The sequence below is a fragment of the Schistocerca americana genome, chromosome X (genome assembly GCF_021461395.2).
Source record: "Schistocerca americana isolate TAMUIC-IGC-003095 chromosome X, iqSchAmer2.1, whole genome shotgun sequence".
NCBI classification, from domain to species: domain Eukaryota; kingdom Metazoa; phylum Arthropoda; class Insecta; order Orthoptera; family Acrididae; genus Schistocerca; species Schistocerca americana.
In genome coordinates this window covers 610,196,920-610,211,211 of record NC_060130.1, presented here as the reverse complement: position 1 = coordinate 610,211,211, position 14,292 = coordinate 610,196,920, and the positions used below count along the sequence as shown (strand labels likewise).

Below are 14,292 nucleotides of genomic sequence, written 5' to 3'. Positions count from 1 at the left end.
TGGGTCCCCTGGTCCAACTGAACTGGTGACTGACTGGAAATGGTTAAGTTTGGCTACTTGGAAACAACTTGCAGCTGTTCAATGATGGCATTTTTTATGGATGATAATGCACCATGAAAGTGGGACACAACTGTTTGCAATTGGTTTGAAGAACATTCTGGACAGTCTGGGTGAATGATTTGGCTACCTGGGTCACTCAACATGAATATCATCAAATATTTGTGAGACATAATTGAGAGGTCAGTTCATGCACAAAATCCTGCACTGGCAACACTTTTGCAATTATGGATGGCTATAGAGGCAGCATTGCTCAGTGTTCCTGCACAGGATTTCGAACGACTTGTTGAGTCCATGTTGTGTCAAGTTGCTGCAGTGTACCAGCCAAAAGGAGGTCTGACATTATATTATGAGGTATTACATGACTTTTGTCATTTCAGTGTATGCATATTTTTAAACAACATTCATTTCACTTGTTATTTTGAATTTAGAAACATTATACAGGGTGTTTCCATAAGAGCACGCAAAAATTTAACATGACATAGAGGATGCGGTACTGAATTATTTGAGGTATGAAACCTGGGGTTAGAGAAGAGAGCCTAAGGAGATAATAGGCATAAAATCACATTACTCTGTACTTTTTTAATTCACATTAGTTACAGTTAACTGCAAATACATCACTGACACAATGGACATACCATTTGTACTGTATCTTACAAAATGTGCTGAAACTGATGGCCATCAATCTCAATGCAAGCATGACTTCAGCGAACAAGATTCTGATGCACCCTGACAAATACCCCTGGTATGTTTTGAATCACATCACAGATAGCTCCAATTTTTGCAACTAATTCCATCTCTGTATCCACTGGGGTCTCATACACAAGTGACTTTAGATATCCCCATAGAAAATAATCAAGTGGATTCAGTTCAGATGACCTTGCAGGCCATGGAATAGGACCTGCCCTTCCAATCCAGTGACCAGGAAATACAGCAGTGAGACATTGTGGACGTCCACACTAAACTGAAGTAGTGCACCATTGTGTTATATTCACGTCCTCTGATGAACAGCCAAGGGTACATTCTCCAACAAATCAGGTGCAACTCTTCGCACAAACCTCAAGTAAACAAAACCTGCATCATGACTTCGCAGTAATCAGACTTGTCTTCCTTATTGTCTTGCAGGAAATAAAGAATGTACATGTAAAAAAACAGCACAGCATGTGTAAACTTGTATGCACGTTAGTTGTAAATAAGCTGGAAAACAGTAATTCAAGACAAATTGGTAGACAAGTTTATTTCCATATCCCCTTAAGCTGGCTTCTCCAACCACAGGTTCCCTACCTCAAATTGTTCAGTGGAGCATTCTCTATGTCCTATTACATTTATGCATGCTCTTACAGAAACACCCTGTACAGTTAAATGGGTTTACAAAACATTACTTATGATTTAAGTAGGTCATGAAATGATGTTCACAGTTAATTTTCCTTTGAAATGCACTGATGATGATCCTGTTTTTCTGTGTATGAACACTGGTGGAATACTTGTGGCCACATGGAAAACCTAAGCTTTCTAGTACACTTCATGTCTTTTCTGCCAGGAGATGTACAGTGAAATTCCATATGATTTGATTAATAGACTTCACCATACACAGTACAATAATCTCATACTTAAGGAATAAAAACACACATTACATTGATTTTTAAATCATAATGTTATATCCCATAAAAAAACTGGCCATTGCTTTTCAACTATTACAAATAATCCTTCATATATATGCATATGTTTACATTGCCATCAAAACACTATGTAGGATTACTCCAGGGAATAATAATTATAGTACTAATTGGTTAGTAAATGAAATTCATACAGAAAAAAATCAAAAGCACTGACATGACTAATGTTATGGGGGCTACTTCAGTCACCAAGAATGGAAAGCAATGCAAAGTTGCTTCATTTTGGACGTTGTGATAGTCATATTTGAACAGTTGCACATATTCTCTGAAAATTCAGTTATGAATATTGTTCCTTAATTACAGATAAGTGCCATCTGATCTTAAAAATTTTAAGCCAATTTACTGAAATTACACAAAAATTTAAAGAAATAGTGTGTCCACAAGTTCCCAAACACCATTATTCTGTTAACACTTTACTTCTTCTATCAAGGCTTTTATCCAGTCTCCTCTCTCACTCCTTAACATGCTATCATCCAGGTTCACAGAATTTTCTCCAAAACTGGAAAAATTACTTACAAAATAGGTGGCATAATCTGGGTACTCCTTGGGTTCCCGCACACAAGCTGACACTATGAATGGCTAATCACCTTCTGGAACATTAGGGTAAATCAGAAGCACATCAGATTCCTCTGTGTCCACAACTGGTTGAGCATCTGAGATGTTGTCCCTGTCTTGATCTGTGTTTGTACTGTCACTCCCAGTGCTAACGACTTTCACTACATCCTCTGTCTCACAGCATTCAGCATGCTGTTCACTTGACCAGAACACACAGTAATCTTCACTTACAGCTGGTGCCCTGGTACTGGCAGTCCTGCACTCATTCTCTTGAGAACCAACACTCCTGATTTTAAGAGTTTTCTTGAGTTCCTGGGTATCAGCTAGTTTGTAACCTTTAGTCATTTCATTGTAACCTACAAAAGTAGTTCCCTAGCCTTGGCATCCCACTTTGTCCTCTTTTTAACTGGTATATGCATAAAGGCTTGAGAACTAAACACTTTTAAATGGCTCAGAGAAGATACTTTACCCTTCCATAACTCCTGTGATGTCTTACTTTTATGTGCTCTATGTGGAACAAGGTTCTTCATGTATACAGCCATTTGCATGCCTCTGCCCTATATTGCTTATGCAGACCAGAATCAAATGACATGCATCATGGCATCTCACAAATTGATCTCTTATCCTTTCTACAGCACCATACTTTTTTACACTATACAACACAATAATCTAATGCTCAACCCCAACCAAATGTTTGATCAATACCACTGAGGAAAAGAGAATGTTCTTCTGCAATCATCATTCGCTAGTACATACATGTACTTAACCACATACTGTGATATTTGCTCCATGTGACCACACAAATCGACATGCACCAAGTCACGTATCTCAGTTGTCCTTTGTCTTCCAGCCATATTAAATGAAAATTTACACATCTTACCAAGCAAACATGAGTTATACTTGTCAACAGGTTCAGAATCACAACACTCCAACTTCATCCCTTCACTCTGTCTTGCCTCTGGAGAAAGTGCCAAGCCCAAGATGAATAAGTCTAGGATGCCATAAGCCTTCAGTGTTACTAATTTTACTAACAGCTAGAGCATATTCAGCTGACACAGGTTCAACATTTTTTAGTTATAAATGCTATTTGATTCTGACTCAGAACAAAGTAGCTAACCCCTTTTGAACATCTTACACCCACATTTGCCAAAAACATTTATGCCTTTCTTAACCAAAGCAGAAACTGAGAACAAGCCAAGCCAGGGACAAATATATTATTTCTGATAGAAGATATATCTTGTGTATTGAAAATAACATTTACTTTCCTTTCACTTATTAATTAAACATTACATCATACTTCACAATGACACATTGAGTTGTAGATAAGCACATTGAAAAGACTGTTAAACATTGAGGTTTTGGCCAAACCTTCTTTAAAAAGGAAAACACACACACATTCACACAACAAGCACACCTCATGCACAGATGGCCATTATCTCTGGCTGCTGTGGTCAAAGCTCAATGTGTGACAGTCTTTTTATTTTGCCTGTATGCAGCAAAACAAGTCATCTTTATGGTGAGCAGCAATGTATACTACTCATAATATTGACAAATTTGAAGACTTTCTGGAAACCTGAATTCACATGCACTTAATCATGTAATGGTAAACCATACTAAGTATCACAAACAATGTGGTCACATAACCTAATATGCATGTCCAGTTATTTATAATCCTGTCAGCATAACATACATAGATAACTGCACAGATTTACTGCCCTGGGCATAGAGCATGTTCGAATGTGATGGTGTTTTGATGATCTGAATAAATGACAATTACATTATTCAAAATACTTCTATTCACACAACAGCGTTATATTGTATAAAAAGATTGGGATATTCCTTAAAGATAGTCCACCACCTCATTTATGCTTGCAGCAAAGATGAAATAAGGTGCCAGATTACCAACATAACATCAGAAATGGAATGATTACATAGGCTCAGTCTCATGTAAAGCACGAGACAGGCTTTGGTTCATTAGTAGGATACAAAGTAAATGAAATCAGTCTACAAAGAAGATTGCTAAAAAAGACATTCACCCAATCCATCCCAGAATGCTGCTCAAGTGTGGAACCCATAAAATATATGGCTAACAGGAGATACTTAATATATACAAAGAAGGGTGTCACAAATGGTCACAGGGCAGCATCACGGAAATAATGAAAAACTTGAACAGACAGGTACTTAAAGGCAGACATTAACTATCCCACAAAAGACTACTTACAAAGTTTCAAGAACAATTACTGCATGTGTGACTGGAATGGGAAGAAAACCTAATACGTGATACAATGAGAAGTATCCTCTGCCATGAACTTCACAGTGGTTTTCAGAGTATGTTTGTAGATTCTAATTTTTTTTGTGAAGATATCATGGTTTACACAGCCAAAAGCCTTTAAAAGGCACAAAATATTTTCAGTTTCTAGTGTGAACACTATTTCCATTTTAGTTAGAACTTTTCAACATTGTCTGTACAGCATACCAATATTAACTGCAGAGATAACTGTGTTCCAAAATGTTTTTATGATCTCCAGCAAGAGATATAAAATATCAGAGACAAAAATGGAAAATGTCCTCCATGTTTAAATAAATGTGCTGGAGAATGGAAAGAGAAATAAGAACATCATTGGATTAGTGCATTTCACAGTTGGAAGCAGCCTTAAAAGTGCCTGGGACAGAACTGGATGCTGCTTTGAAGTGTGATCCTAGTGCCAAAAGGTTCATTAATTAACAGAGAATTTTAAATTTCTCAAAGAATGCTAATTTATTTGCTGTAAACATAGTTTACAAGCAAAGGCGACCATTCACTGAATAGTAGAAGCAATAATGCATATGGGTCTCAAGAAATTAAACATTATCAGATGGGAAATGGTAAACCTGCAAATGAACATTTTAAGTACAGTAACCTACAACAGATGAGTCTATGAAACTTCAAATTGGATAATTTTTTGTCTAATATCAAGTCAGTGGAAGAAAACAGATGGAATTATTGTAAGGAAAGAAACTTCAATAATCCAGTTCTCAGAATTAACAACCTACTTGTGAAAGATTAAAGGCAATACAAATTAATATGTCTAATACAAGTGCATGCTGTACCAACAAATGAGATGCCTTATGAAAAAGCTGCCTTTAGAGAACTATAAATGTGCACAAAAGAAAAGGGAGAGAGGATCATCAAAGTTACAGGTAACTAGAACCCCATAATGCAAGAAAGTTTGTTTGGGTTGGATGGAGACAGACTCTTAGGGATATATGCAGTAAATATAATCAACATTTATTTTAAAGAGCACACGTGGATTTCCTGAAATGAATTATACAGTGACCAAACATATTATATACAAGGGCAAAAGCAGCAGAGGAATACCCATGCATTTCACTCTATGTGTGTGCCAAGTAAATGAGTAATAGTAATTTAATGTAAGTCCAGTAATTATTGCACTACCTACTGTTCTGGCAACTAGTGTATACATGCACAAAAAGACGTTCAGTGGATATAGGGTGCTTAAAAAAATCCATGGTGGTAGCATGGACAAAAACAAGACAAAAGTGTTCAGTAGAGATGGGTTTTAAAATACATACTTTCTTCATCTTCACTTCTGTGAAGCATATCTCTTCTACTGCAAGCTCTTTGCTATTATGAACAATCTACATAATGCAGTAAACAAATGAGAAGATATTATTCTGTTACTACAAAACAGCAGCATTTCTGATGTAATTTGCTTGCCATTACATATGAACTGCACTTGTGAGTCATTAATAATATAGCGTCCATTCACAGTAAGGCAGGCTTCTGTCTGACATCATAGGAAAACACAGACTCTCTTAAATATTCTAAGTTGGTTAGATATCTGCTGGCAGGCATTGATGGTACATTACCGTATTGTTTTTACATCATTAATGAGGGCTTGCATACACTAAAGATCTCAAGTGGCCCAATAACCAAAATATGAAGATTGGCAGAATGCACTGGCAAATGTACTGGACCTCCTGGACTAATCCATTGTCCATTAAATGTCCATGTCAGACGTTCTCAGACATTTAGGAGGAAATGGGCTGGTGCACCACTTGCATGAAACACATTTCCACCATTATTGGAATGGTACCTCTTCTAAGGAAAGGAAGATTGGGTTTAACATATGGTCAACAATGAGGTCATTAGAGACAGAGTACAAGCTTGGATTTTGTCAAGGATGGGGAAGGAAGTTGGCTGCACCCTTTCAAAGGAATCATCCTGGCACCTGATTTAGGGAAATCAGCATGGGTTTGAACTGTTGTCCTCCAAAATTTGAGGTACCTTCTCTAGCAGGACAGGTAAGTTATTTGATAGGAACTGAAGATGTAAGAGGATGTTAGTTTACACCAGGGCTTAACAACTGGCTGGTTTTGAGCATGAGTACTCGTGTCTGCTCAGGTACGTGCTCGCGAGCAGGTGCAAGGTTGCGGAGTAGGGAAGGAGGGGAGGGAGGGGAAATGCGCGCGCACGTTTGAATACGGCCGCAGCATGCCTATTGAATTCACACTGACTGTGTAACGTTTAAAGTACTACGATCAGCTCTAACAGTCACTTCGCTGGTTAAGAATCATGTCAAGTCGCCATTGTGTAACCCCAATCATGCTTTCGCAGTTCAATCTCCATTGGGAGGAATTGTATCTGTTTACAGAAAAAGATGGAGTTGCAAAATGTTTAGTATGTCACAAAACGCTGAATTCTTTTAGGAAATTTAATTTGCAGCGACATTATATGTCATACCATGCGAAAGACTATGGAAGTGGAAAATGTGATGGACCAGATCATGCACAGGAAGTTATTAAACTTAAAAGGAAGCTATCCAAAGAAGATCTGGACGACGAAGAAAAATCAACTGAGGCAGCTCTCAGAATGAGTTACAAAATTGCTTTGCTTTTAGCAAAATCCCTGTGCCCCTTCACTGATGGCAGTTTAATAAAAGAATGTTTGGTAGCTGCAGCGGAACATTTATGTCCATCTCAAGTTGAACAGTTTCGGATTGTGCCATTATCTAACATGACCATTATGCGTCGCATACAGGACATGGCAGACGACGTCCAGAGCCAGCTTGCAAATATCTGTAAAGATTTTATGGCGTATTCTCTAGTTCTGGACAAAAGTGTTGATCTCACTGGAACAGACAGCTTGCCATATTTATTAGAGGTGTTAATAGAGATCTTCAGGTGAGGGAGGAGCTCCTCTATGTAGTAGTCATGAAGAACACTGCAACTGGAGGTGATATTTTAAGTAGTGTTGAAGAAAGTGTTGAAAATATAGAATTGTTGTGGAATTCTTTAGTTTCAGTGTCTACAGACAGTGCACCAGTGATGACAGGGAAAAAATCAGGTTTTGTTGCGTTGTTGAAGGAGAAAATGCAAAAACCGACCGTGCCGAATGAAATAAGCGGCGTTCACTGTGTGATCCACCAGGAAAACTTATGTGCAAAGAGTATCACTCTAAAAAATGTGATGAGTGTTGTTGTTCATACAACCAATTATATAAGGAAGCATGGGCTACAACACAGACAATTTAAAAGCTCTCTTGAGGATATAGGAAACCAGTATGGTAGCCTGCCTTATTACAGCGAGGTCCGCTGGCTTAGTCGTGGCGAATTATTAAATCGAAATTTTTGCCTATTAGATGAGATAAATATGTTCATGGAAATAAATAACATGTGTGTTCCTGAATTAAAAGAACCTTCATGGAAATGTGATCTCGCGTTCTTAGCAGATTTAACTAGCCATCTGAATGCTTTGAACATTTCACTACAAGGTAAAGATCTGCTAATTACTCATTTCATAGATCGAATACGAGCTTTTAAAATGAAATTGACACTTTGGGTGAGTCAGCTGGAAACAGGAAATCTAGCTCATTTTCCTAAATTACCATCCATGCAAGATGTTCACAAAAACTGTGAACGTTATTCACATAGTTTAGTTGCCCTTAAGGAAGAATTTGATCAACGCTTTCAAGATCTGACAGCACTAGACAGTGATTTTGATCTGTTCTCCTCTCCATATTCAGCGAATATTGAAGAGAATCGTCCTGAGCTGCAACTAGAAATTATTGACCTGCAGTGTGACAGAGAATACGGAGACAAATTTCAGAACAAGAAAAACATTTTGGAATTCTACAGACACTTCCCTCAGCATATATTTCCTCGTTTGCACAAACTGGTGGCTACAATAATATCAATGTTCAGTTCCACGTATGTTTGTGAACAACTGTTCTCTGCAATGAAATGTAACAAGACGCGCCTGAGAAATGCATTTTCTGATCAAAATTTAAACTGCATGCTGCGCCTACAATGCACAAGAACAATTACTCCGAACATAAACGCAATTGTAAAGGGCAAAAAGTACAAGATAACTGAGAATCCCACACTTCAGTGACACCTTTTATTGTGTAAGAGTTCACAAATTAATACGAATGTAGAGGCATACACTAAGCTAATAAAATTATCTGGCACGTGTAGATTCTCCTTTATTTGTTTCATTTGTCGCAGTATAATTCATGAGTGATATCCCTGCAGGTGGCTGCGGATTTACACTGACTGGCAGCAGCTGTTGTGTGGCCCACGTGACTCTCACCACTCTCCGCTCTGGTCCGGTAGTGGGGGTAGCGTGCTCGCGCTGCTCCGTGCTTGCGCTTTGCTGCTCACAGCTTGCTCCGCGAGCATGTATGTTGTGAAGCCCTGGTTTACACCAATAATTCCTGCCCATACATTAAATGAATATTGGTGCTGATGCCTTGCATCTTCCATTGTCCACTGGATTTGTATCAGCCCACACATGCTGGTTATGAAAATTGACAATCCCATGTGCTGTGAAATCGGTATTGTCTCTGAAAAGTATCTTTGTTGTGAAAAATGGGTCTTCACCATAGTTCTCCAATGGCAATTGGCAGAACTGCATCCTGGCTGGCTTTTCTTGTGGCCAAAGGGCTTGGATATGTTGTACATGAAAGGGCTATAGTGACTGTTCATAAAGGATCACCCAGACTAGAGGATGACTAACACCAATAGATGCTGAAATTCTGTGTATTGTAATTCCAGGATCTTCTTCCACTTGTTGAAATACTTGCTCCTTCACAGCAGAGTTATGAATAACAGTAATAACTGGTAGCATTCAACCATTTCATGTCCCCCACACAATTCAACAACTCGTTTCCAGACACAGTGCTCTCATGAGACTGTGAAATGTGATTCATTAGGTTAAAACACTCAAAATATACCAGCACATTTGTGGCATTCATAAAATAGATTTTTATATTTGTACACTACCTCCAAACCTCACCTGGCGCTAGCAATTTTATATTATCAGTTTTAAGGATGTGAGTGTGTGGTCCTGCCAACTTGTTGCTTATAGGGTGCCTAAAGGATTCTGCATTCTTGGATAGCAATTCAACAATTCAACAAATAACATTAATAGTTTTTAATACAAATAAGAAGATTGACAATACTTAACTTTGAATTCCAATGCTGTCACAAGCGATGGGCAACATGCAAACAGTCAATGTCTTTTCCTGTAGACAATGTCCATACAAGCAATGAATATGGATCACTAATAACTGCTATTGTTAATATTACTGTTCATCTAGGCCTCTCTGCTATAACCAGTCTAGTACTGTGCTACTAATGTCCGTCTAGTACTATGCGACTGAGGCTGGCAGGAGCAGCACTTATATTCTCTTCGGCTAGAGGGCGCTCCTGTCATGATGCGGTCATGGTCAGAAGGCTATTGGCTGACATCTCACAGCCTTCTCTGCTCTTGCATTCTTCATCTTTATGCTGTCACTTATCATAATGTCATATGGGATTATTTTCTGGGGTAATTCATCAAGCCAAGCTAAAGTTTTCCGGGCACAAAAACGTGCAGTAAGAATTATATGTGGTGTGAACTCAAGAACATCCTGCAGAAGCCTGTTTAGGGAACTAGGGATACTAACTACAGCTTCCCAATATATTTATTCCTTAATGAAATTTGTCATTAAAAATATATCACTTTTTCAAACCAACAGCTCAATTCATGGAATCAATACTAGAAATAAGAATAATCTTCACAAGGATTTAAAGTCACTTAGTCTTGTACAAAAAGGTGTGCATTATTCAGGAACACACATTTTCAATAACTTGCCAGCAGCCATAAAAAGCTTAACAACCAATGAAATTCAGTTTAAGAGAAGCCTAAAGGATTTATTGGTGGCCAACTCCTTCTACTCCATTGATGAATTTCTGAGGAAAACCAACTGATTTGTATATAAGTACAACATAACTTCTGCACAATTTCAGTGCAGTAATGTGTTCACTGAAAATTTGTGTGTGTGTGTGTGTAAGTATAATCTAACTTCTGCACCATTTCAGTGCAGTAATGTGTTCATTGTAAATAAGTATTACAGTAGTTGTATTACATGTTTCTTACCTTATAAATAAATATAAAACTTTTTTATTTTAAATTCAGTGCAATAGTATTTGTAAAATGACTCTTAGTGTTCATTAAAAAATGACGATCATTCCACTTGGGACCTGTGGAATGGTACATTAGCTTATTTGTTTTAGTTTAAATATTTGTCATGTATTGTTGTTTTTTCTGACATGTTCCACATCCTGGAGGACCTCCTCACTACGGATCAATTGGAATGAAAGTAAATCTAATCTAATCTAATCTAATCTAATTATGCCAGAACAGTGAGTTAGTGATTGTTATATGTTAACAGTAATAACTAGAAGCATTCAACCACAAAATATCATAAAGAAGTAAGAGTGGTGTGAATTCTGCCATGATCTGCCATTGTTGAAGGTACGGAACTTGCCTGCTAGTCACTGGAAAGCATGGATGGATAACTGTCCAGAGGGCACCTTGCATTCTGGGTACTATTTCAGAATACAGGCTTGACAGTTGCTTCTATTTGCCAGTGAACAGTAACAACACTAACAGATGTTTACTGCATGCTGTATCCATGCATAGTAATACAGGAAAGTGTCCTCATTTGTGTACTGCATTCTGTAGGCAATTTGACATAGCTTTCACTGGATGATATGTGTTACACATTAGTGAAGATAAACAAGTGCTCATAGCTCTTAAGGTATGCATTTTACTGGACATTTTTGTCTTCTTCTGGTCCACACTACCACCTCTCAAAATATGGAATACTTTCTTTTAACACCCTGCATGTGTCACATTACACATTTAGTGTCATGCACTTATGATTTGCATCCCCTTTTCATCATTACAACAGTGGTTAGTCCCAGCCATGATTAGCATATTAGTTAGTTAGTTACAAATTTAATAAATATCAGAGTCACTGTTAAATGCTATTGCTGTTTCACACAGCGGATAAAGATGAATGGAACATGTTACCTTACATGTTTGTTTTGAAAGAACAGAAAAGGTACACTTCTGAAGAGGAATTTGTATTAAAATCATAATCTATCTGATACCCTCTACACCTCTCTGAATATAGTACATGTTACTGATACTTTAAAATACAACTGAAATCTCCAATTAAATGACTATGAATCATTTCTTTGTCATTGCTATCCTTTTATTTCTTTTTAAAAAGCTTTGGAATTGAATTGCAAAAAGACAGCAATATTATTTAACCGTTAAAGCTATACAACAAACTTACCTGACAGAGGCACATCTTAGACATTGCAGTTTGTGCTCACTATACATACCTGACAAAGAATGAAGGCGTGGAAAAGAGAAGACATATGCAAAACTGATGCTTTTGATTGCTCGGCAAAACCTGCCATAATGACTTGGATGTGGTCAGCAATGTGGCAGGAGGCTTCTTGTGGTACTGGTTGACAAGGAGTGTGACTTGTCACTGATCCACTATGTAGTGCAGTGTGGGTCAGTGCTCCCAATAGAAGCCATGAAAGTAAGCGTATGTGACCAACACACTCAATGAATTCACGAGGCCTGAGAAAAATTGAAATCTCTCACAAACCTTTCACTTCAATACATAAAATATAAGTAGTATGTTCAGAAGGAACAGTAAATTAATGTGATGTTGAGTAACAAGGACTGAGAAAACAGAATCAAAAATTAAATTATATCTTCATAAAGCTAGAAAAGACTCTCATTCATTAGGTACTGACAAGCAAACACACAAACAAAAAACTTTTGAAACCAAAGGTTCCTTTATTAGATAAAACAGAGAAAAAGACAATAGAAAATGAGACCATTTGAAGGGAACACAATAAGGCAGTTCTCAATTCTGCATGCAAGGAAACCCAGCAGGGCAAGAAGGAAATTAACAGTGAAATTTTAGCAGCAATGGAGATTTTAACAGTGTGTTAATCACTAAGGACAACATTTTTAATTTTCTGTTTTGTAAGATTTAGATTACAACTGTTTGTATCAGCCAGAAGGCTGATGCCCACAACAACTGCAACTGCCTACATCAAAGAACAATGGATCAGTGAGAAAAAGAAAAACATAGCTGTAGAAGTGTTAATTAAACAAACCTTTTGTAAAGGACATGTGAGTTTGATTTTTTCTTGTAAATTATGAACTGATGCTTTTGTTTTTAGTTTCCATTAGTCCCATTAATGTTTAACATTGTGAACTAGATATTGCTTCATTCTATTACTACAGAAATTAATTGTACAGTCATTTTATGTAGTTCCATAAGTTTTTATTCAATATTTTTCTGACCATATAATAGGTCTTTTCAAACATAATAATTTTCTGCACATCTCTAATCTCAAGGTGCCTGTAATTATGTTTCTATAACATTTGTACACTTGGTCTGTTGGGATATTTCCAGTGTATTTACTGATATGGTGTCCACTGTGTTTAACAAATGACAAAGTCTCAACTGTAGGGTTGTGTGTTTTTAATGTGGATGTATTATGCAGCAAATGCCTGGAGCTGTGACTGAACAAAAATGACTTATCTAAGAGCAATGATACTGCAATATCATTTTTCAAGTACAGTGAGAGAAAATGAAATTTTCAATTGACAAACTTGTCCCATAAGGAGAATATCTGAAATAACTGTTAAAGAAGAAAATGAAAATAATAACCAGCTGGTACTATTTGGGTGCATTGCTTAAAAAAACAGTGATAATGATCTCATCAAATTATAGTACATTGTGACACAATAGAAACTTATCATTCCTCAGAGCGTCTAGTCAAATGCTGATCTTAAATATTCCCAATTCCTTTTTAATTTAATTATACTGACACAATTATGTATGTGGTCAATATGTATATCATTGATATAATACAGTAGATGAATCCACTAATAAAATATTCTGTTTGAAAGTTGTGGAGAAATATTTCTTCAGGAGACCAGTGTTCTGGCCACCTCCAAAATACAAGGTAAATTATTCCACATTAAAGACAACATAGCTCTTTCAGTGCCCAGTGTGTATATGACCGCTGTGAATGTGGCAGCATTTTTTGTCAAACTATTTCCAGTATTGTTGAGCATTGTAATGAGAAAAAGTGACCCATTAAACAAAGAGACCTTGAGAAGTCAGCCATATCTGAACAGTGCCTGGAAAACTGACATAAAATACAATTTGAAAAGACTTGAGTCTAGGCTCACACATCATTTTATTGGGATTCCATTCTAAAGGAGACTACAAAGATTAGAATCAACCACAACAATTTTAACCAAGGCCAGGGGTACACACTTAGTAGGGCATGGGGGCAGGCTTGGGGTATCGAGTGAAAGTAAAGACAGATGCCTGCACTTGTACAGAGGCAGGATCAGCAGTTTCAGAGTGATAAAATACTAGTGGTTACAGGTATTGGAGCAGCCTCTTTTTTTTAGGATAGGTACAAAAGAAAGAAGTCGAGTTCCAAGAGAGTTCAGGATTGAAATGAACCTTCAGTTCAAGAAAGAAACTAAACAACATAATTCTGGTACAGTGGATCAACAAACACAGCTGTTGGTTAAAAATTTTCATCAATCAGCAGACATTTTATTTCCACCAAGTTTTATATCAGTCAATGTTAAATACAACTATCTCTAGTGCATCAAAATACTG

General features: G+C 37.2%; 1 protein-coding gene across 1 annotated transcript in view; it reads right to left on the bottom strand.

The window, feature by feature from the left end:
• Window positions 1-14,292, bottom strand: part of LOC124554918 (protein unc-79 homolog) — an 859,177-nt gene that overhangs the window by 51,963 nt on the left and 792,922 nt on the right. The window contains exon 47 of the mRNA XM_047128608.1: window positions 11,966-12,212. Coding sequence (XP_046984564.1) covers window positions 11,966-12,212 — 247 coding nt within the window. The remainder of the gene's footprint in view (window positions 1-11,965; window positions 12,213-14,292) is intronic.